This window comes from Xenia sp. Carnegie-2017, unplaced genomic scaffold (genome assembly GCF_021976095.1).
Source record: "Xenia sp. Carnegie-2017 unplaced genomic scaffold, XeniaSp_v1 HiC_scaffold_22, whole genome shotgun sequence".
Classification (NCBI taxonomy): Eukaryota; Metazoa; Cnidaria; class Anthozoa; order Malacalcyonacea; family Xeniidae; genus Xenia; species Xenia sp. Carnegie-2017.
In genome coordinates, this window is record NW_025813485.1 from 2,650,401 (window position 1) to 2,674,953 (window position 24,553).

At 36.5% G+C, this 24,553-nt stretch overlaps 5 protein-coding genes across 5 annotated transcripts; 4 read left to right on the top strand and 1 right to left on the bottom strand.

Annotated features, from left to right (window-relative positions):
* Positions 1 to 1,204: 1,204 nt before the first annotated feature.
* On the top strand, positions 1,205 to 6,385 carry LOC124445938 (excitatory amino acid transporter 1-like). The gene is made up of 7 exons (XM_046996722.1): positions 1,205 to 1,747; positions 3,108 to 3,150; positions 4,007 to 4,337; positions 4,449 to 4,682; positions 5,409 to 5,603; positions 5,761 to 5,895; positions 6,021 to 6,385. Exons 3-7 carry the CDS (start codon positions 4,207 to 4,209, stop codon positions 6,190 to 6,192), a joined length of 867 nt encoding a protein of 288 aa, XP_046852678.1. The 5' UTR covers positions 1,205 to 1,747; positions 3,108 to 3,150; positions 4,007 to 4,206; the 3' UTR covers positions 6,193 to 6,385.
* On the top strand, positions 1,224 to 1,751 carry LOC124446907 (excitatory amino acid transporter 3-like). Its single transcript, XM_046997791.1, has one exon. The coding sequence runs from the start codon at positions 1,224 to 1,226 to the stop codon at positions 1,749 to 1,751; it is 528 nt and encodes a 175-aa protein (XP_046853747.1).
* Positions 6,386 to 13,405: 7,020 nt separating the features above from the next.
* LOC124446909 lies at positions 13,406 to 15,003 on the top strand. The gene has a single exon (XM_046997793.1). It carries the CDS (start codon positions 13,576 to 13,578, stop codon positions 15,001 to 15,003), a length of 1,428 nt encoding a protein of 475 aa, XP_046853749.1. The 5' UTR covers positions 13,406 to 13,575.
* Positions 15,004 to 16,230: 1,227 nt separating this feature from the next.
* On the top strand, positions 16,231 to 21,782 carry LOC124445937 (excitatory amino acid transporter-like). The gene is made up of 7 exons (XM_046996720.1): positions 16,231 to 16,810; positions 18,161 to 18,203; positions 19,083 to 19,414; positions 19,526 to 19,759; positions 20,808 to 21,002; positions 21,159 to 21,293; positions 21,418 to 21,782. The coding sequence occupies exons 1-7, from the start codon at positions 16,287 to 16,289 to the stop codon at positions 21,587 to 21,589; spliced, it is 1,635 nt and encodes a 544-aa protein (XP_046852676.1). The 5' UTR covers positions 16,231 to 16,286; the 3' UTR covers positions 21,590 to 21,782.
* LOC124445936 (clathrin heavy chain linker domain-containing protein 1-like) lies at positions 21,709 to 24,501 on the bottom strand. The gene is made up of 2 exons (XM_046996719.1): positions 23,648 to 24,501; positions 21,709 to 23,374 (listed from the first exon to the last, which is right to left on the bottom strand). The coding sequence occupies exons 1-2, from the start codon at positions 24,467 to 24,469 to the stop codon at positions 22,283 to 22,285; spliced, it is 1,914 nt and encodes a 637-aa protein (XP_046852675.1). The 5' UTR covers positions 24,470 to 24,501; the 3' UTR covers positions 21,709 to 22,282.
* Positions 24,502 to 24,553: the final 52 nt, after the last annotated feature.

Genomic DNA, 24,553 nt, shown 5'->3' on the forward strand with positions numbered 1-24,553 from the left:
GCACCAAGGATCTCGCTATATCAATGGATAACAACCTTTTGATGATGAAAATGTAGTTTGTGAAGAGAGCAGGAAACAAGTAGACTGGACTTTAAAGAACTCGAGGCATTGTCTAGAAAAGAGGAACGAAAGTTAGTCAAAACAGTTAGATGATTTTGTTTAAAATGAGGTTGAGATTTTGGATACTTAGGATCAACAATTCAAAGCATTGAAAGCAATAGAGGATATGAAAAAAAGCATGTAGCAGCTAGGTATAGATGGGGTGATGAATGTCAGATGTATTGTGTGACAAGATTATTTGAAGGACAAGTGCATGGTTTAGATACAGTGACACTTACGAAAAAGACAGAAAGCACAAAGACAGAAATGAAGATCTAGATATTGAATTCTTTTACGGAGTAAGGAATGAGTACATCAGCGGGTCGTCACATGTTAATCACATGTTACTTGTTTCAAAGATAACGTCAGAGGCCTGGCTTAGATTAAGAAATGTACAAACGTAATGTCCAACGACAAAAATCGTGAGAGTATTCAAAGAAAGATTGCAAGTTTATTCGGGCAAGAAGCCAAGTGTGTAATCAAAGTATTCAATATTTTTCATACTTGAAAATTTCTCAAAAAACTTTCCTGAATTTAATAATAAACAACAAAATAGTAAATACGTTAGATTGTTACGCCCACAAAAAAATTGGGCCTTTCAATTGTGATGGCAATCCGTTGTTCTCAAACAAGTCACAGTATAGTGAACAAACAGTAGGGGTCACTCTAAAGTCTACCAATAGATTGCTCTCTCCCTCTGCATGACAAACAAGATGAAGTGGCTCACCATAGTGATGAACGTAATTAAATACACGGCACTGAGTAGCACCAAAAAGTGGTCCTACTGATTACTGTTTATTACTTACACTGTTAAGAAATATTCTACTTCAACACGACGTGTGTAATATTGAATATTCGGTATGAGGGCAAACTTCATAAAAAATCTGCCAGGGATAAGTCTACCCGTCCCATATTTTATATAAATGCTTTACATATAAATGAAGAAAGAGGAAAACTACAATACATTTCTTATAAATAGAATATTGCATACAGCTTAGCAATAATACGCTTCGTGCAAGTCGGTAATGCGTAAAACTCAATGTAGCGAAGCTTTTGTTAGTAAATGAGATATTAAATTATTTGTTATCAAACGTGCCGTCACATAATTTCTTAGTTCTTACAGTATGTCGTTCGTCAAAGAAAATCGCAGACTAAATGAAGATATCGATGATGTTAATGAGTCACAATTGACTAAATTAGAATCTGAAGGAGGAATGTCATTTTGGAAACTGTTGAGGTTCTTGATAGCAAACAAACAGTTTGTTGCAGTTATCATTTCGGTGTTCCTGGGCTTCTTGATTGGGATTGTTTTACACGATGCTGTTCAAAAATCCGACGAGCCCGAGAAAATGGTTATGTACATCAAGTTTCCCGGTGAACTGTTTATTCGAATGCTAAGAATGATCATAATACCCCTAACAATAAGTACTATCGTGGTAGCTTTGGCAGAGACTGACACCGGCAAAGCAAAAAAGCTGGGAAAGTATACATTCTTGTATTATCTAACAACTACCATTTTCGCCACTGTGCTTGGCATAACACTAATAATGATTATAAAACCTGGGAAAGATCACACAGCAAAAAGAGATGATGAATTCAATGAATCGAGCCCAATTAGCGCTTTGGATTCATTCCTTGATCTACTAAGGTAGGTACACAATAAATTATTGCAAAACTATTCATTTCCCTCGAAAGACTACGTTTGTCTTTAAAAACTTTCAACTATGTCAATTATTTACTCCGTGATATGTTAGTACTAGTTTAACTATTTTAGGGTAGTGATGTGTGCATCCCCAATGTTCAACAGAAACTGTCTTTGTAGTAAGCAATTAGTTGGACGAACAAACACACAACAGCTTTCATTCTTGATTGGTTAAATAAACGATTGATGACTTTCATATACAGCCACATAATTACAGAGTGTAACAACTTTTTTGTTTAACAGGTTTGAAAATAAACAACAGTATAACAACTTCATTATGATAACGGTGTGACCAATCAACTGCTACTTCATTATTTTGGAAGACAGTAATGGAAGAGGTGTGTGATGTTTGGATAATTAAGTGTTCCCTATTTTATTGATGCCCATCTGAATTTGTGACTGATATTTAAGAAAAATTATATGTAGTTTCGTTAATTTTATGGCAGCCTATTTGCAGGCTGAACACACTGTTTCATTGGAAGCGGTCGCCTGTAGCCTGTAAGCACAGGAAATGACATCACTTTTCTGAATACGTATGTAGACATGGCGGAAGTATAGCATGGCATGTCATTTACGTTCAAAGTGTGTAATCCTCTCTCTATTTTGCTGACTATGGTTGAAAAACAAACTCCTAACAAATGTTATTTAAATATATATATGTTGTTACAACAAACCAACACAGCCCATTGCCTAAAAATAGGATTAAATTTGTATGATATTGTCTTGCCAGAATTGCCTGCTATGGCGGAAGAAAACAGTTTGTTCTTATTTGAATTTACTGTGCTCGAATGGTTAATTTAGGATTAAGGAAATTTAAAATTGTGCGTGTAGTAAATATCTCAAAAATAGTTTTTATTTAATATAGCCACCAATTCATCGTTTATCGTTAAAATTTTATTTTGTGGCATTTTGACAAAAAAATATTGTTATTACTCGAATTTATTATCATCACGCAGAAATGACCTTCAGACCTCACTAAAGATGTTTTCATAAAGTTTTTTTCATGAAAATCTTTTATATTTTTATGTTTATGTTCGTATACGTCAAATAAACAATATTTGAGCTCTGTACATGTCAAGGCTACCCCACATGTACACCTGGCGTACCTAGTTTTATACTTGATATAATAAATATCTCCTACTAGTGGTGAGTAGGCAATTGATTTGGCCATATAGTCGCCTAAGAACCCTAAATGCAAAGTTGTTACAAACTCAAATGATTTGATATTTCATGCTTAACTTTGTAGAAATAACAAAACGTCTGTTCTTTGCTCAAACGATGAGAGATTTGATATTTTGCTTTATAGAAATTTGATCCCAAAAAATTTGATGGAAGCAACATTAAAATCAGTAAGTGTATGTTTACGTGCGTGCACTCAGCGATAAAATAATCGAAATTCTTCTGAGTTCAAATTCATTTTAATGTTTTTTGGAAAAGTCAAAAAATCGAATCCTTCCTTTCAAGAATATTTTACGCACTTTTGTTTAATATAAGATAAATGGGGAAAAGAGTCAGAAACTGATGTATTCTTATTTTCGAATCATTATACCCACCACAAGTATATTGAAAAACACAAATAAATAAATGTAAGTTGAATAGTGGATAATTTTTTGTTTTAAATATATTCAACAGAATCACCACCATTTCAAATTAATAGAAATTATAAAACATGTTAAAAACGGTAACAATGTTGGTTCATAAACAACATGATCGATATTTTGGGGGGAGAGAAATGGTAGATACTATTATTCAATATACAGAGAAATATCGTAGAGATACAGAAAAAAAACAATGTTTGAATTAAAAGGTTAGTTTCTCTTTATGTGGCTGTCTACATATCCTGCCGTGTGCTTCTGATCAGATTGACCTTGTTATTTTTGTGTTCATTTGAATTAAATTGTTCGTGGTAATACTGATACACACAAACTTAAAAGCAGCAGTTTTATTTTTGCGATTCTTAATGGTTACAAACAATGCAAAACTTTGCTTTTTGTAGACTTTGTTCATGTTCGTAATGGTGAATTGCAAAAAGATGTATTGGGACACATTTCATCATTGAACATATTCTCCAATAAATTGACTATTGACCGCAAATTCTACTCGAATATAAAACATTATAATTTCCAATAAGACATTATTCTGGCGATGGAACAGTTTAATAATTTAAAATTTATTACAACTAACAGGGTCTGTATTCATTTGTAGACACAAAGTAACTTCGCAGAGAAGAGCATAAATTTTCGGAAGGAAAACATAAGTATCCCTGAATCTGCTGAGGATGCAGCTGATCTTCTTGGAAACAACATTGTTCTACCATGGAGCACAAATCGTAAAATATAACGATTATCAAACATGCGAAATCCTACAAATTTTCTGGTACTATCGACAAAGATGGTACAAACTTCATGGGTCTGATTATCTTTTCAATTCTTCTTGGAGTAATCCTAAGAAAACTAGGAGAAGATGGTCGTCCTTTGTTGGAATTTTGTCGAGCTTGGTTGCATGTTATTATGATGCTTGTATCATGGATAATGTGGTAAGTGTGAATCTTACATGTAAGCTAACTTAACTCGATGTTGTCACATTCTTACATATAGTAATTATTGTTGAAATGCTAAAAAGTTCCTTCAATAAATTTAACCTATAGGATTTCACCTATCGGTATTTTATCTTTGATCGCTGGAAGTTTAACGGAAGTTGAGGATATCGTACAAACATTTAAGAATGTTGGTTTGTTCGTCACCGTAAATTTTGTTGGTTGTTTCATTCAAGCGTTCATAGTTTACCCTTCGCTATACTTTTTTTTTGTGAGAAAGAATCCATTGAAGTATTTAGGTGGTATAGTTCCAGCAATGATCACAGCATTTGGAACATCATCGAGGTAAATAAATACAAATACAGCTCCGTTTAGTAGTGAGAACTCTGACAATCCTCACAATATCTCTTATAACCCCCTACAATGTGTATATTTGTATTAGTGAAAACTTTGACAATCCTCACAATATCTCCTATAACCCCCTATAATTTGTATATTTGTACTCAATATGCAGTGGTGGAAATTTAGTTGTAGAGGTGAAGTAGGGAGCAAAGCTTTGTAAATTTCCAACATATATTTATACGTATGAAGTCATGGTGCGATATTTTCGAATTACTTGCTTCAAAATTGTTTGGTCTTTGACCAAATTCTATGAATTATTTTCATTAGCGGTTTTCAAAGATGGATTCACTGAAAATCGGGGTCGATAGAAGATGTCCTGGGGTCTATATCACAACAACATGCAAATAACAAGAAAATACAGCTTGAATATAATCATATTTAAGTATGAATTTCTCAATGCTACGCAGCATTCGCGACAAAATCGAAAATTTCAAACAAATTACATCTCCACCTCCCTGCACTGAGATTTCCACACACCCTGCACTGAGATTTCCACCACTGGTACTTAATACTTTTAGGACATTTTAATTGCCCGATATGCAGTTACCAAATGCAATATTTATTGCTGGATTTACGTAATCCTTAAAAAAGTTTTAAATTCTTCCAGTCCAAACAGAATGTATAGTTAACAAACTACAAAAAAAACATTGTGTTTCTGCTTTTGCACAGCTCAGCCACACTACCTGTGACCATACGCTGCGTTACAGAAAACAATAAAGTGGATCGAAAAGTTGCTCAATTCTGTTTACCAATTGGTGCAACGTGCAATATGGACGGTAGCGCGTTATACTTTGCTACTGTTGTTATATTTTTGGCAAACTTGGAAAAAATCAATCTGTCGTTTGGAGAAGTCGTTCTAACAGCGTAAGTAACTTTTCCACCTTTCTATAATATAAAATGAAAACTTCTTTTTCAGCAGGTGATATTACTCGTACGGCATGTGCATGTATGAAAGATTGTTGTATTGTCCGGCAAATGACGAGTTAACAACGATTTAAATCTATTCATATATTCTATATAGTTTGATTGCAATGTTTGTATCAGCTGGCGCCTCAGAAATTCCCAGTGCCGGATTATCCTACACCATTTTATGTCTTGAAGCAGTAGGAATTCCTACAAAATATATTGGCCTTATCTTCGCGATTGATTGGTTTATGTGAGTTAATATAGTAGGATTAAATGCAGATAGTTCATGATTCATTGTCTAAAGGTTTTTAAAATATCAGCTTTTTTAATGTGAGCCACCTGGACTATCATATTTTACTTTTAATACATACACAGAGACCGAATTCAAACGGTGAACAATGTTATGGGCGATGCGTATGGCGCTGGAATATTGAATCAAGTTACAGATATGACAGATCAAGAGAATAACGTGGAGAAAAGCAACTCGAAATTGAACGTGATTTTTAACGCACATGCAGCTGAAGAAAAAAATAATCAACATGTCTGATTATGTCCACCTGGATGGTTTACCAAAGCAGAGGAGTAACGTGCATTTTTAGTTTTCTATAATTGTAATTCTTATATTTTCAAGGGTTGTTTTCTAGAATAAATATTAACATTTACTAATTTACGACATTTTTCAAAATTTTACTTCAGTCAAACAGCCAAACAGCATTTCAATTACAATCATGCGCTTTTAACTACGTTTCCATAATTCTTTATTTGTAATATCTATAACCAACTTCGGCTTATGAATTTGAACAATATTCAGGAAGTGAGCAAGAGAACAGTGGCGTAAGAAGGAGGGCACGCCCCCACACTAAATTTAACATAAAAACTGCTTTTTAGGTACGTGCAGTATGAGGTAAGTTACATGAAATCTGGATTATTTGGCAAAATTAGCTTTAATTAATTTTCGAGAACACCCTTTATAAGAGTTGTACCGTGAATTATAACATGTTTTTCACGTTCACAAGCAGCAGTCATATTATATCTCTAGATAACGGTTAAATAACTTTGTTTACGTTACCCATGTACCATAATGTTTTACGGTAGAGATGTAATAGTCGTAATTACTGTTGAAATAATTAAGTAGCTACACATCAAAATATCTAGAAATATGTAAATAACAAGTAAATAACACGTTCTCCAAACAAAAGAAAAGCTTCTTGAATACTAATAACATTGTCAAACTTTTGAGATAAACCATTTACGTCTTTAATTTCTAAATAAAAAACCTACAGGCACATAGGAAAGAAAGTTTTATCTCGGGGGGTCATCCATGCACAATATCGAGAATCTGTAGAGAAGAGGTAGCGGGACTGTTAGGTTATCTTGCACATGCTGGAAAAGACTGATGGGACAACAATTTGTCTCACTTAGCGCTTGTGCGTTCTGGTCTAATACAAAATCGTCTTGTTTTCTATGTTGACCGCTGAGTACGTCTGGAGTGAATTTCCAAACGTATGAGAAAGCATAAGTTGTTTTTAGTCCGAACGTTCAGTTTTCTTGTTCAGCTACATTTATCATGGCCATTTTGAAACACAAGAGTGTTACTTTTTGCATGAAAAAGACAAAGAAACGTCCAGCATTCATACATTAGAACTATATGAGAAGCTTGAAAGAATGCTAAAGTTGGTAGAAAGGAGAATCGGTGGAAAGATAGATAGGTTGCCAACTAGCAAACGTGACTCTGGAGGCATATTCAATTAAGTCGGCTTGTGTGTCTTACGGAAAGAAATTAGAAAGACTTGTGGTGCAACGAGTAAGTGTAGTTGTTTATATGCAACGAAAGAGCTTAGAAAAGAAGATCTCGAACATTACGAGGAAGAAGATAAACAAGAATACATCATCGTGTAGATACAAAGTAGAAGAAATGTGAAAATAAAAGAAAGAAATAAAGGTGGAGAGATGTGTAACAGGTTAGGCATAGAAATATCAAAAAATTTTCTGCAATGTTATAATAACTCCGTCGTTCAACAAGATCCCAAAGAATTAAATAATGATTGAGGAATGAAGGAGAACTACGTTGGTACACATCTGAGAAAACAAGGGGTTGTAGTAACTGGAGAGAAAGAAAATTAATGAGCGACGTAAGTAGTGGCAGCTGATCTAAAAACAGAAATAGGCATTTTTTAGCAACAGTATAGTTGTATGCCAGCAAAGTGACTGCCTTTGAGACGGCAGTTACAAATACAAAAATAACGTAAAAGAAAGCTGCTTATAATCAATAGGACAATTTAATGACGTATGAAAAAAATCTATCTTTAACTCAACTTGTAAATTTAGAGGAATCATACGATAAAAATAGGGAGAGAAATCATATATCATATGTGTGAAAATTTCAAGATAGTGGAGTGTATGCTGTAAGCATGATTGAAGATTTTAAGATGGAGGTTGGATCAGAGTTAGATCGCACCAAGGATCTCGCTATATCAATGGATAACAACCTTTTGATGATGAAAATGTAGTTTGTGAAGAGAGCAGGAAACAAGTAGACTGGACTTTAAAGAACTCGACGCATTGTCTAGAAAAGAGGAACGAAAGTTAGTCAAAAGAGTTAGATGATTTTGTTTAAAATGAGGTTGAGGATTTTGGATACTTAGGATCAACAATTCAAAGCATTGAAAGCAATAGAGGATATGAAAAAAAGCATGTAGCAGCTGGGTATAGATGGGGTGATGAATGTCAGATGTATTGTGTGACAAGATTATTTGAAGGACAAGTGCATGGTTTAGATACAGTGACACTTATGAAAAAGACAGAAAGCACAAAGACAGAAATGAAGATCTAGATATTGAATTCTTTTACGGAGTAAGGAATGAGTACATCAGCGGGTCGTCACATGTTAATCACATGTTACTTGTTTCGAAGATAACGTCAGAGGCCTGGCTTAGATTAAGAAATGTACAAACGTAATGTCCAAAGACAAAAATCGTGAGAGTGTTCAAAGAAAGATTCCAAGTTTATTCGGGCAAGAAGCCAAGTGTGTAATCAAAGTATTCAACATTTTTTATACTCGAAAATTTCTCAAAAAACTTTCCTGAATTTTATAATAAACAACAAAATAGTAAATACGTTAGATTTTACCCCACAAAGAAAAATTGGGCCTTTCAATTGTGATGGCAATCCGTTGTTCTCAAACAAGTCACAGTTTTGTGAACAAACAGTAAGAGTCACTCTAAAGTCTACCAACAGATTGCTCTCTCCCTCTGCATGACAAACAAGATGAAGTGGCTCACCATAGTGATGAACGTAATTAAATACACGGCACTGAGTAGCACCAAAAAGTGGTCCTACTGATTACTGTTTATTACTTACACTGCTAAGAAATATTCTACTTCAACACGACGTGTGTAATATTGAATATTCGGTATGAGGGCAAACTTCATAAAAAATCTGCCAGGGATAAGTCTACCCGTCCCATATTTTATATAAATGCTTTACATATAAATGAAGAAAGAGGAAAACTAACATACATTTCTTGTAGGATCGAGATGCATAGAGCTTAGGTTATGCTAATTATTATGCTAATTATTATGAAAAACAAAAGGGACCCGTATAAAAGCATGGTTTTTGGGGTCTTTTGAGATTGAGCACAATTCATGTATAGTGGTGTATTTTTTGTACATGGATGTTTATATTTAGTGGCCAAATTACGAGGTAACGATGATTACGGCTCTAGGCCTCCTTGTCGGTTATGTTAATATCTATACTCTGTCGTTTAGAACCGTACGTTTGACGCATTGCATTGAAATAAAGATTTATCTGTATACCGGTCGTCGTTTTAATAGTAGTTTATGTACGAGTATCTTGCTGGTCACATAAGCCTGGAATTGTTGAAGCTTATATAGTTCTCGTAATTGTTGTTTAATCGATCAGCAATGACTCAGAAACGAAAGGGTCAAGGTAAAAAGTCGAAAATTAAAGGCTTATCAAAACGCGTACTTCAGCCGTCTGGCGAACAGTTAAGTCCTCCAGGTCAAGTGAGTCGAGCTAAATCTGGAGAGAATTCGCTTAACAATACGAATCAAGACATGATTGAATCCGCTGAAGATGACGGTAGCGAGCGAGCTGAAAGCGGACCGAACGTCGTCGTACAAAACAAGCAAGTTGTCGTTTCTGACGAGGCTTCGACGAGTTTGGGTTCGCCGGAGCGAGTAGCAGACGAACAGGAACAGGAGCTTGAACTTGGTCTAAGTCAGGTCGCTTCATTTTTGAAGGATAATTCGGTTTTATCGCCTCTTGCTCCTGTATTCCAGTCCAATTCTAATATCGGTAAACAAGCAGCTTCTCACGTGAACGTCACGCGGACTGCTCGTGCGTGGGAAAAGCCGACGCAAACAACAAATTTTGAAGACAACGGGGCTGGAGTAACGAGCGCGCTTGATTCAAAATGGGCAGAACGGTTTCGTGAACTTGAAGAATTGGAAATTAATAGAAGAGAAGAGCTGAACAAGCAGATGAGGGAGGCAAGGCTTAAACTAGAGAAAGAAATGCATCAGGCGAGAATTGAGCATGAGATGGCTATGAAGAAACGGGAAATACAACGACGTCGAGATGAGCTTCGGAAGCTTGAAGAAGAAGTTTTTGGTAATGATATTGAACATCAACTGTCGGACAGGGAAAGTAGTAGTAACGCTCGTGAACCAGATAAAAACCCAGTCCAGCAACCTTCAACCCCAATCGACAGAAGCAGTTTAAGTCAGCGCTTGGCGATACCTCCTACCGGAAATTGTGTACCCCAAGAAAGTATAATAACCAGTGGAACTGGATGTCAAACTCAGCAAAGCTTGCAACGAGACAATTCGTCGCAGTTACAATATCTATTAGAGAAGCAGCAGATTACGATGGACGAAGTAGTGAAGGGATTAAGAATGCCTCAAAGGGAATACATGAGTTTTGATGGCGAACCTCGCAACTTTCCGTTGTTCATGAAGAATTTTGAAGTGAATGTCGAGAGTAAAGAAAGTAATGATGCAGATCGACTGAATTACCTTATTCAGTATTGTAAAGGAACAGCAAGACAAGCGATAGAGCATTGCATCATTATGCCTCCGGATCAAGGATACAAGCGTGCTAAGGAAATCCTGAGAAAAAACTTTGGTCGAAATCACATCGTAACCCAAGCATTCCTTGAGAAAGTCTTGAATGGACCGCCAATTAGAGTAAACGAAGCCGAGAAATTGTCGCAGCTAGCAAGAGATATGGAAACGTGTCTCCTTGGTTCTATTCAGTTAGGAAATCGGGCAAGTATCAATTCGATGGACACTCTGGGAAGGGTAGTTAGCCGCCTTCCAATGCATCTCAAGTCAAAATGGGCTGATAAAGCAAGCCATATGTACGACAATCACATCACACCAGATTTCTCTCATTTAACTGAATTCATACAATCCCGCGCAGCCGTGGCTAGTACGTACTTTGGTCAAATGATTACCTCGAAAAATGAAACCCGAAAGGATGGAACTGACAGATTGAAGAAGAAATCCTTCTTGTTTAGTGGGAATAGCACAAACTTAGCAACTCACAGCCAGAGAATATTTGACAGTAGTGAATCAAAGGGAAGAAATTTATCCTGCGTACTATGCAAAGGCACACACCATCTTGAACGCTGTCACAAGTTCAGGGCTCAAAATCTTCAGCAACGACAAGACCTAGTAAAGACGCACAAAGTTTGTCATGCTTGCTTGAGCCCAGGACATTTCGTGAAAGACTGCAGAGGTGCCCGCATATGCGGTGTTGAAGGTTGTCAGAGAAGGCACCATCCTTTGTTACACTCATCCGAAATAAAGGCTAAGGATTCTAAATCAAGTGAAAGGAGTAATCCAAATCCTGAACCATCTGAAAGCGACAGCCAATCCAAAGCACTCCCAACGTCTGGAGTTGGCGCGACAAATTCATCATATAGCAGTTGTCGTATAGGTTTGCAAGTTATTCCAGTTAAGGTCAGCGCACCCTATGGTAGTCGTGTGATAGAAACTTATGCGTTCTTAGACAGTGGCTCCAACACAACCATGTGCTTAACCAGTTTAGCTGAAGATCTTGGAGCCGATTGCTCACCCATCGAATTCACGTTAGCGACTGTTTCAGGCAGCCACAAAAGTAAGGGTCAACAGTTATCTCTCGATGTGGTTGGAGTATCCACGGGCAAAGGTGTCAGACTAGATAAAGTTTGGACGACCAACACTCTTCCTGTTGCTCTAGAAAGTATTCCCACGAACACTGATGTAAAAAGGGTGGTCTCACCTTAAAGGCGTTAATCTAACCGATTTAGTGGATAAGAAAGTCACTATCCTTATTGGAAGTGACGTTCCCGAAGCTCTTTGCCCCCCTTGAAGTGCGTTCTGGGAAAAGAAATCAACCCTACGCAATACGGACAATCCTCGGTTGGACGGTGATGGGACCTCTGAAGGGAAAACCTTATCAAGAAGCTCAGATGAACTTCATTCATGTTGATCAAGCTCTTGGGTGTATGGAAAGGGAAGATGGTATGAGTTCCATTCGTCAGCAATTGCAAAATCTCTACAATTCAGAGTTTAGCGAGTCGGCTGCTGACGTTAAAGAATGTCTGTCGGTCGAGGATCGTCGCGCAAAGGCAATAATGGATAGAACTGTCAAGCTAGAAAATCATCAATATGAAATTGGTCTTCCTTGGAAATACGATGACCCACTCTCCCGTACAATAAGTCTATGGCTGAAAGGAGACTTGCTTATTTGAAGAAACGACTTGAGAGGGACCCCATACTTCACGCAAATTATAAGGCAACGATGAAGGAATACATCTCAAAAGGGCACGCTAAAGTAGTTCAAGTGGATAAACAAAATACACAGGACGAGTCACTCAAAAAACTGGTTTGGTATCTGCCTCATCACCCTGTGACACACCCGCAAAAACCAGAAAAGACAAGAATCGTTTTTGACTGTGCTGCGAAGTTCCACAACGCATCCCTAAATAATCAGCTTCTTCAAGGACCAGATTATACCAATTCATTAGTTGGTGTATTGTTGCGGTTCAGGCAGGAAAAGATAGCGGTAATGGCAGATATTGAGAAGATGTTCCATCAGGTGAAGGTTAAGCCAGAAGACTGTAATGCACTGAGATTTCTATGGTGGCCAGAGGGAGATCTATCCAAAGAACCAGTAGAGCATCAAATGACTGTTCATTTATTCGGAGCAACCTCTTCCCCAAGTTGTTGTTCTTACGCGTTAAAAAGAACAGCTTCAGATAATCGGGAAGAATTCAGCAAACAAGTTGTCGACACAGTTGATCGTAACTTTTATGTAGATGACTGTCTCAAGTCTTTACCAGAAAGGAAAGAAGCAATGAAGTTGGTAGACGAACTACCAGTTTTGCTGTCTCGCGGTGGATTCCATCTCACAAAGTGGGTGTCAAATGATCGAGAAGTCTTATCTCACGTACCTAACAAAGAAAGAGCGCCATGCGTCAGCCTTCAGTTGGAGAAGTTGCCGATGGAGAAAGCATTGGGCGTTCAGTGGAATACGGAAAGGGACACGTTGGGATTCCGGGAAGCAAATTGAAAGCAGAGTCAAGAAGAGGGATTCTATCGTTCATAGCTTCGGTCTACGATCCCCTTGGTCTAGTCGCTCCTGTCGTTTTACCAGCCAAACGCATAATGCAAAACCTGTGTCGAGTAAATCACGGCTGGGACGAAGATCTCCCAATCGAGACAAGCGAAATATGGCATGACTGGCAAACGAATTCCATTCCCTTGTGAAATTAGAAATACCTCGATGCTATAAACCGCACGAATTTAACAAGACAAGGAATGCGGAACTCCACTATTTTGCTGACGCATCGACTGAAGGATATGGGGTAGCAACGTACCTTCGGCTGGAAGATACCCAAGGAAGGATTCATTGTACCTTAGTTATGGGCAAATCAAGAGTTGCACCTCTTAAAACAGTCACGGTACCCAGATTGGAACTAACCGCTGCAACATTGGCCGTGAAGCTGAATAAACAAATTTGTGATGAGTTGGATCTGTCAATAAGTCAAATTGTTTTCTGGAGCGATTCAATGATAGTGCTGCGTTACATTAAGAGCGAGAACAAAAGGTTTCAAACCTTTGTAGCGAATCGATTACAAGTTATTCACGATGCTTCTACTCCGAATCAATGGAGACATGTGCCAACCAAGCTCAACCCAGCCGACCTTGCATCAAGAGGTATAAGTCTTGGTCGCGCAACAGGCCAAGACCAACGGGACTTGCAGTTTTGGTTGAACGGACCCGATTTCCTTTGGAAAGATCCCAAATTATGGCCAACGCAGCTAGATGACATACCAGACGTAGAAGACACAGATGTGGAAGTAAAGAAACCTAAAGCAAGAGTTGGTGCCGTCATCAACTCAAAGGATGCACCCCCTGATTCGCTAATACAACTTATCCATCGAACATCCGAATGGTACAGATTGCAGAAGTCGGTTGCATGGCTGCTAAGATTCAAACAGTACATCTTAAGCCGTTATCCAAACGGTCCAGGATTAGAAGTACAACGTGGTCCTCTAAAGGTAAAAGAGATTGAATCGGCAACCCAGGAAATAATTAAACTTACCCAACGAAGTTCATCTATCAACGAGAAAACTATGAGAGAGAGATACGCTAAACTATGTCCAGTCATCGCCGGAGGAATTGTGAGAGTTGGTGGACGTTTGGATAAATCATCGCTGCCGGAAGAATCTAAACATCCCGCAATTCTTGATTCCAGTCATCACGTTACAAAGCTCATTGTCCGGTATTACCATGCAAAGGAAGGTCACGCTGGAACCAGTCAAACTCTAGCAGCAATACGGCAACGCTTCTGGATAATAAAGGGACCTAGCACTGTGAAGAGTATAGTCAATAATTGTGTTCCGTGTCGTCGCCGAAACCAGTCTCCAGGGAAGCAGATAATGGCCCCACTGCCAAAAGCTCGTGTGAAATCTGGTGAGTACCCGTTTTCATCTGTGGGAGTCGATTATTTTGGACCTCTTAAAGTCAAATATAAAAGAGGAACTGAAAAACGATATGGCTGTGTATTCACTTGCTTAGCCATAAGGGCCATACACATTGAGATTGCACATGACCTATCGACAGATTCCTTCATTCAAGCCGTATGTAGGTTCGTCAGTCGACGCGGACCGCCGAATGAGTTGTTCAGTGACAACGGGACGAATTTTAGAGGAGCGGAATCTGAAGTTAAGCAAATGTTGCAAAATTGGAATCAAGCTAGAATATTAGATCGTCTAAGAGAAAGGGAATTCAATGGCATTTCTCTGCTCCGAAAGCAAGCCATAGCGGGGGAGTTTGGGAGCGCATGATCAGAACAATCAGGAAGCAAATGCGTGTTATAATAGGAGACCGAGTTGTTGATGATGAAACACTCCTTACAGTAATGTGCGAAGTCGAGAAAATAGTGAATGATCGGCCTCTTGTACGGCAGTGTGATGACCCTCGAGATTTATCAACTCTTACACCAAACACTCTACTCCTGCGTTATCGAAACATAAGCACAAGTGCAAGTTCTTCACCTACGGCAAATAACCCCCGAGAAATATGGAAACGAGCGCAGAAGTTAGCTGACCAATTTTGGGCAAGGTGGTTAAAAGAATACCTGCCAAGTTTGCAAGAACGACAGAAATGGCTACACCCAAAACGAAACTTAATCAAAGGTGATGTCGTTTTGATGGTGATGGAAGATACTCCCAGAGGTGAATGGCCTCTAGCGATAGTTGAAGAAACATTTCCCGATAGCAACGGACATGTTCGGCAAGTAGAGATCCGCACGGCGAATCAAAGTCGTTATCGTCGAGATGTCAGGAAGTTGTGCCTATTGGAGACTGCGAAGTAAAGCGAGAAATTCTTCAGAAAACGAACGTTATTGTTGTTGTCACTTAACTGTTATTATTATTTTGTTTACGTTAAACGACGGTATCTATTGGTTTATGTTTGGTTATTCGACAAGATTGGTGGACACATTGTTTAAAACTTGCGCAAGTTAACATTGAAAACATTTGTATTGTAGCTCTCGATCCTTTTTGAATTATTGAACGACGTATAGTAGGTCGTTCGGGGCTGGTATGTAGGATCGAGATGCATAGAGCTTAGGTTATGCTAATTATTATGCTAATTATTATGAAAACAAAAGGGACCCGTATAAAAGCATGGTTTTGGGGTCTTTTGAGATTGAGCACAATTCATGTATAGTGGTGTATTTTTTGTACATGGATGTTTATATTTAGTGGCCAAATTACGAGGTAACGATGATTACGGCTCTAGGCCTCCTTGTCGGTTATGTTAATATCTATACTCTGTCGTTTAGAACCGTACGTTTGACGCATTGCATTGAAATAAAGACTTATCTGTATACCGGTCGTCGTTTTAATAGTAGTTTATGTACGAGTATCTTGCTGGTCACATAAGCCTGGAATTGTTGAAGCTTATATTTCTTATAAATAGAATATTGCATACAGCTTAGCAATAATACGCTTCGTGCAAGTCGTTAATGCGTGAAACTCAATGTAGCGAAGCTTTTGTTATTAAATGAGATATTAAATTATTTGTTATCAAACGTGCCGTCACATAATTTCTTAGTTCTTACAGTATGTCGTTTGTCAAAGAAAATCGCAGACTAAATGAAGATATCGATGATGTTAATGAGTCACAATTGACTAAATTAGAATCTAAAAGAGGAATGTCATTTTGGAAACTGTTGAGGTTCTTGATAGCAAACAAACAGTTTGTTGCAGTTATCATTTCGGTGTTCCTGGGCTTCTTGATTGGGATTGTTTTACACGATGCTGTTCAAAAATCCGACGAGCCCGAGAAAATGGTTATGTACATCAAGTTTCCCGGTGAACTGTTTATTCGAATGCTAAGAATGATCATAATACCCCTAACAATAAGTACTATCGTGGTAGCTTTGGCAGAGACTGACACCGGCAAAGCAAAAAAGCTGGGAAAGTATACATTCTTGTATTATCTAACAACTACCATTTTCGCCACTGTGCTTGGCATAACACTAATAATGATTATAAAACCTGGGAAAGATCACACAGCAAAAAGAGATGATGAATTCAATGAATCGAGCCCAATTAGCGCTTTGGATTCATTCCTTGATCTACTAAGGTAGGTACACAATAAATTATTGCAAAACTATTCATTTCCCTCTAAAGCGACTACGTTTTTCTTTAAAAACTTTCAACTATGCTCAATTATTTACTCCGTGATATGTTAGTACTAGTTTAACTATTTTAGGGTATGATGTGTGCATACCCAACCCGTCAACAGAAACTGTCTTTGTAGTAAGCAATTAGTTGGACGAACAAACACACAACAGCTTTCATTCTTGATTGGTTAAATAAACGGAGTTCATATACTGAATAATTACAGAGTGTAACAACTTTTTTGTTTAACGGTTTGAAGATAATTCAACATTTTGAATTCAATATGATAACCGGGTGACCAATCAAGTGCTACTTCATTATTTTAGAAGACAATGATGGAAGAGCTGTGTAATGTTTGGATAATTAAGTGTTACCTATTTTCTTGATGCCCATCTGAATTTGTGACTGATATTTAAGGAAAAATTATATGTAGTTTCGTTAATTTTATGGCAGCCAATTTGCAGGCTGAACACTCTGTTTCATTGGAAACGGTCACCTGTAGCCTGTAAGCACAGGAAATGATATCACTTTTCTGAATACGTATGTAGACATGGCGGAAGTATAGCATGGCATGTCATTTACGTTCAAAGTGTGTAATCCTCTCTCTATTTTGCTGACTATGGTTGAAAAACAAACTCCTAACAAATGTTATTTAAATATATATATGTTGTTACAACAAACCAACACAGCCCATTGCCTAAAAATAGGATTAAATTTGTATGATATTGTCTTGCCAGAATTGCCTGCTATGGCGGAAGAAAACAGTTTGTTCTTATTTGAATTTACTGTGCTCGAATGGTTAATTTAGGATTAAGGAAATTTAAAATTGTGCGTGTAGTAAATATCTCAAAAATAGTTTTATTTAATATAGCCACCAATTCATCGTTTATCGTTAAAATTTTATTTTGTGGCATTTTGACAAAAAAATATTGTTATTACTCGAATTTATTATCATCACGCAGAAATGACCTTCAGACCTCACTAAAGATGTTTTCATAAAGTTTTTTTCATGAAAATCTTTTATATTTTTATGTTTATGTTCGTATACGTCAAATAAACAATATTTGAGCTCTGTACATGTCAAGGCTACCCCACATGTACACCTGGCGTACCTAGTTTTATACTTGATATAATAAATATCTCCTACTAGTGGTGAGTAGGCAATTGATTTGGCCATATAGTCGCCTAAGAACCCTAAATGCAAAGTTGTTACAAACTCAAATGATTTGATATTTCATGCTTAACTTTGTAGAAATAACCAAACGTCTGTTCTTTGCTCAAATGATGAGATATTTGATATTTTGCTTTATAGAAATTTGATCCCAAAAAATTTGATGGAAGCAACATTAAAATCAGTAAGTGTATGTTTACGTGCGTGCACTCAGCGATAAAATAATCGAAATTCTTCTGAGTTCAAATTCATTTTAATGTTTTTTGGAAAAGTCAAAAAATCGATTTTTTTTAAGTTCCTTCCTTTCAAGAATATTTTACGCACTTTTGTTTAAAATAAGATAAATGGGGGGAAAAGAGTCAGAAACTGTTGTATTCTTATTTTCGAATCATTATACCCACCCCAAGTATATTGAAAAACACAAATAAATAAATGTAAGTTGAATAGTGGGTATTTTTTTTGTTTCAAATATATTCAACAGAATCACCACCATTTCAAATTAATAGATATTAAAAAACATGTTAAAAAAGGTAACAATGTTGGTTCATAAACAACATGATCGATATTCTGGGGGGAGAGAAATGGTAGATACTATTATTCAATATACAGAGAAATATCGTAGAGATACAGAAAAAAAACAATGTTTGAATTAAAAGGTTAGTTTCTCTTTATGTGGCTGTCTACATATCCTGCCATGTGCTTCTGATCAGATTGACCTTGTTATTTTTGTGTTCATTTGAATTAAATTGTTCGTGGTAATACTGATACAAACAAACTTAAAAGCAGCAGTTTTATGTTGGCAATTCTTAATGGTTACAAACAATGCAAAACTTTGCTTTTTGTAGACTTTGTTCATGTTCGTAACAGTGAATTGCAAAAAGATGTATTGGGACACATTTCATCATTGAACATATTCTCCAATAAATTGACTATTGACCGCATAACATACAAATTCTACTCGAATATAAAACACTATAATTTCCAATAAGACATTATTCTGGCGATGGAACAGTTTAATAATTTAAAATTTATTACAACTAACAGGGTCTGTATTCATTTGTAGACACAAAGTAACTTCGCAGAGAAGAGCATAAATTTTCGGAAGGAAAACATAAGTATCCCTGAATCTGCTGAGGATGCAGCTGATCTTCTTGGAAACAACATTGTTCTACCATGGAGCACAAATCGTAAAAATATAACGATTATCAAACATGCGAAATCCTACAAATTTTCTGGTACTATCGACAAAGATGGTACAAACTTCATGGGTCTGATTATCTTTTCAATTCTTCTTGGAGTAATCCTAAGAAAACTAGGAGATGATGGTCGTCCTTTGTTGGAATTTTGTCGAGCTTGGTTGCATGTTATTATGATGCTTGTATCATGGATAATGTGGTAAGTGTGAATCTTACATGTAAGCTAACTTTACTCGATTTTGTCACATTCTTACATATAGTAATTATTGTTGAAATGCTAAAAAGTTCCTTCAATAAATTTAACCTATAGGATTTCACCTATCGGTATTCTATCTTTGATCGCTGGAAGTTTAACGGAAGTTGAGGATATCGTACAAACATTTAAGAATGTTGGTTTGTTCGTCACCGTAAATTTTGTTGGTTGTTTCATTCAAGCGTTCATAGTCTACCCTTCGCTATACTTTTTTTTTGTGAGAAAGAATCCATTGAAGTATTTAGGTGGTATAGTTCCAGCAATGATCACAGCATTTGGAACATCATCGAGGTAATTAAATACAAATACAGCTCCGTTTGTTAGTGAAAACTCTGACTATCCTCACAATATCTCCTATAACCCCCTACAATGTTTATATTTGTATTAGTGAAAACTCTGACAATCCTCACAATATCTCTTATAACCCCCTACAATGTGTATATTTGTATTTGTGAAAATTCTGACAATCCTCACAATATCTCCTATAACCCCAACAATGTGTATATTTGTATTAGTGAAAACTCTGACAATCCTCACAATATCTCTTATAACCCCCTACAATGTGTATATTTGTATTTGTGAAAACTCTGACAATCCTCACAATATCTCCTATAACCCCCTACAATGTGTATATTTGTATTAGTGAAAACTCTGACAATCCTCACAATATCTCCTATAACCCCCTACAATGTGTATATTTGTATTAGTGAAAACTCTGACAATCCTCACAATATCTCCTATAACCCCCTACAATGTGTATATTTGTACTCAATATGCAGTGGTGGAAATTTAGTTGTAGAGGTGAAGTAGGGAGCAAAGCTTTGTAAATTTCCAACATATATTTATACGTATGAAGTCATGGATGCGATCTTTTCGAATTCCTTGCTTCAAAATTGTTTGGTCTTTGACCAAATTCTATGAATTATTTTCTTTAGCGGTTTTCAAAGATGGATTCACTGAAAATCGGGGTCGATAGAAGATGTCCTGGGGTCTATATCACAACAACATGCAAATAACAAGAAAATACAGCTTGAATATAATCATATTTAAGTATGAATTTCTCAATGCTACGCAGCATTCGCGACAAAATCGAAAATTTCAAACAAATTACATCTCCACCTCCCTGCACTGAGATTTCCACACACCCCTGCACTGAGATTTCCACCACTGGTACTTAATACTTTTAGGACATTTTAATTGCCCGATATGCAGTTACCAAATGCAATATTTATTGCTGGATTTACGTAATCCTTAAAAAAAGTTTTAAATTCTTCCAGTCCAAACAGAATGTATAGTTAACAAACTACAAAAAAAACATTGTGTTTCTGCTTTTGCACAGCTCAGCCACACTACCTGTGACCATACGCTGCGTTACAGAAAACAATAAAGTGGATCGAAAAGTTGCTCAATTCTGTTTACCAATTGGTGCAACGTGCAATATGGACGGTAGCGCGTTATACTTTGCTACTGTTGTTATATTTTTGGCAAACTTGGAAAAAATCAATCTGTCGTTTGGAGAAGTCGTTCTAACAGCGTAAGTAACTTTTCCACCTTTCTATAATATAATGAAAACTTTATTTTTCAGCAGGTGATATTACTCGTACGGCATGTGCATGTATGAAAGATTGTTGTATTGTCCGGCAAATGACGAGTTAACAACGATTTAAATCTATTCATATATTCTATATAGTTTGATTGCAATGTTTGTATCAGCTGGCGCCTCAGGAATTCCCAGTGCCGGATTATCCTACACCATTTTATGTCTTGAAGCAGTAGGAATTCCAACAAAATATATTGGCCTTATCTTCGCGATTGATTGGTTTATGTGAGTTAATATAGTAGGATTAAATGCAGATAGTTCATGATTCATTGTCTAAAGGTTTTAAAATATCAGCTTTTTTAATGTGAGCCACCTGGACTATCATATTTTACTTTTAATACATACACAGAGACCGAATTCAAACGGTGAACAATGTTATGGGTGATGCGTATGGCGCTGGAATATTGAATCAAGTTACAGATATGACAGATCAAGAGAATAACGTGGAGAAAAGCAACTCGAAATTGAACGTGATTTTTAACGCACATGCAGCTGAAGAAAAAAATAATCAACATGTCTGATTATGTCCACCTGGATGGTTTACCAAAGCAGAGGAGTAACGTGCATTTTTAGTTTTCTATAATTGTAATTCTTATATTTTCAGGGGTTGTTTTCTAGAATAAATATTAACATTTACTAGTTTACGACATTTTTCAAAATTTTACTTCAGTCAAACAGCCAAACAGCATTTCAATTACAATCATGCGCTTTTAACTACGTTTCCATAATTCTTTATTTGTAATATCTATAACCAACTTCGGCTTATGAATTTGAACAATATTCATTCAGGAAGTGACCAAGAGAACAGTGGCGTAGGAAGTAGGGCACGCCCCCAACACTAAATTTAACATAAAAACTGCCCTTTTAGGTACGTGCAGCATGAGGTAAGTTACATGAAATTTGGATTATTTGGCAAAATTATCCTTAATTACTTGTCGAGAACATACTTTACCAGAGTTGTACCGTGAATTATAACATGTTTTTCACGTTCACAAGCAGCAGTCATATTATATCTCTCAGCCAGGACAGGTTACATGTCGTTTTTAAGTCTGAGCTGCATAGATTGAGCGCATACCTTTAATAAGCATCTGACTTAGCTCAACTTTGAAAATGGAATGTGGAATACGCAAACTTCCCATTGCAGATCTTTTTTCTAATTCACGATATAGCTTTTTTCAAATCATCCATTTTAGCTTTTCAATGGCCTTGTAAGTTCAAGATATGTAATCCATTGAGCATGAAATTGAAGCATGACTCAAAGCTTCCCTTACTAGCAAAATACTCAAAATCTCGGTGGCAATAATGGAACCATTTTTGAAACAAGAAAATTCAATTACTCGTCGCCACTTTTCATTTGTCATTTCATCGGAATATTTTTCCATGAATATAAGATCGTGTAATGAATACCATTTATTTGTAGAGTCACGAATACCATTCAAATAAATATTTTGAAGAAAGGAACTCAGAACCTCTTCATCGTTGGCAAGTAGCACATTAACAATGGAACAAAATGACAGTCCGCAACTAAATTTTGGGCTGTTAATATTGGATTGAAGTAAAATAGTGGTACAAGATAAAGAGAGATTTGATGCCAGGAGAGCCTTGTAGTGAGATACTTTGAAATCTCCGTAAGTTTTCCCATATTCAATAATTGCATGATATTTTCCTTGTTTTGCTAAGGTACATGCAACATTTTCGTGAGCCATGAGCTTAAAATAAATTCCTTCTGCAATTGCCTGACATTGACAAACACAATTTCCAACACATTTGCACCAATTGACAAACAAGTCAGCCAAAGGTAATGAACCCTCAATACAAGGATTGCAAAGCCAATGAGCAGCTAGATTTATCCCACTCTCATTCAAAGCACATGCAATACATTCTAAGGACATATTAGCTGGTAACTTGAAATTTGTTTTCGAATCAGTTATGGCAGTGGTAGACATTAGAGCTTCGCAATAAAGAAACAAAGGTGATTTGGATTCTGTATGATGTTCAGCTTCTTTAAATTTTTGCATTGCTTGAGGTGTGCGTAATATTGCCATTGGTGAAGCTGCAGCATGAACAGCTGCAGCTTCAAACTGTGAGAATTCAAGAAGATTATGAAAATGCTCAACATAGGATATAAGTTTTTCAGATTCCTTCTTCTTCAAGGGATCATCTTCATCTGCTAACACCTGATTTTTTAAAGGATCAAATTCCCTTAAAGGATCTAGTTTTTCATTATCATTTAGTGCTTTCAAAATGACATTGGCAAGGTCTTTATTTGGACCATTTTCTGAGGCAAGAATGTGTGATTTTGCTACCTTAAAAACATAAGTATTTTAATTAAATGCTAATTTTGCTTAAGTTAGAAATCATCACAAAAAGAAAACTTTCTCATGCTCAAACTTAGTAAAAAAGACCAATGAGATGACATTAAGTATTAAACTGCTGCACTTGACGTGAAAGTGTAAAACATGCATTTTCTGCAAAGATCTTGTTTCCAGACCTAAGATATCATTTGTGGCAACTACATCCAATTAGTCACAACTAAAAAATTAAATATTTGGTAGCTCTTAAATGCCAAATTATCTTACCTCAACAGCAGTGGTTAGTTGCCAAAGTTTATGTCTCAAGATTTTGTTGTATCTTTTGATATGACTCTTGGATTTTTCTCTAGCTCTCAGATTTTGTTCCAGCATTTTTTTCCTCTCTTTTGGCAGAAACTTGGTGTTTAATTTCTCATTCATATCTTTCACCTCATCTTGCAATTTAGCAAGACAAGTGGACAAACTATTGATATCTGTTTGTTCAGCCAAATTTAAACCAGGCAGCAAGATATTTTTTTTTATAATTTTATGGTCAGCGGGGCTTCTAACATGGTTCACTTGGCCTTTTTGGAAATTTTTTATTTTATGGAACCGAGTTTTCTTTTTTAAATTGTCCTCTCTAAGACGTTTCACTTTAGATTTAAGTTCATTAACTATTTTTTCGTAGTTTTCATTAACGGAAAACATCAATTCCCTAGAAATTACGTTTCTTTGTTTTTCCCCCTTTTCTACAGTTTTCAAGACAACACAATATTCTTCGTTGATTTCCGCCAAAAGCGACTTAAAGTTTGCGCTTTCTTCAATTAACATGTCAAAAGCCTGTTTAAATATAGTGAATCTTTCTTTTCTTGAAGCGTAAAACTCGTCACCTAAAGCTTTTTGTTCTTTGCGAATGAATATTTCAATTGCCTGCTCACGGCTATGAGCGAAACCTTCGCTATGAGAATCAAATGAACACAAACTAGAAGCAATTTCTGGCAAAAAGTGATATGAAGTACTCACATCGTCTTTTTTCTTGAAGTCAAGTTTCTTAGTCATATTCCACAAAATCATTCCAATTAAAGTAGAATACCAATAATTAGTTTTCATTTGAAGATTTGCTACATTCCACACGTTTAGTGTGACATACTGAAATCAGAATTGTCGATAAAATCGTTATGGTAACAGTACCAC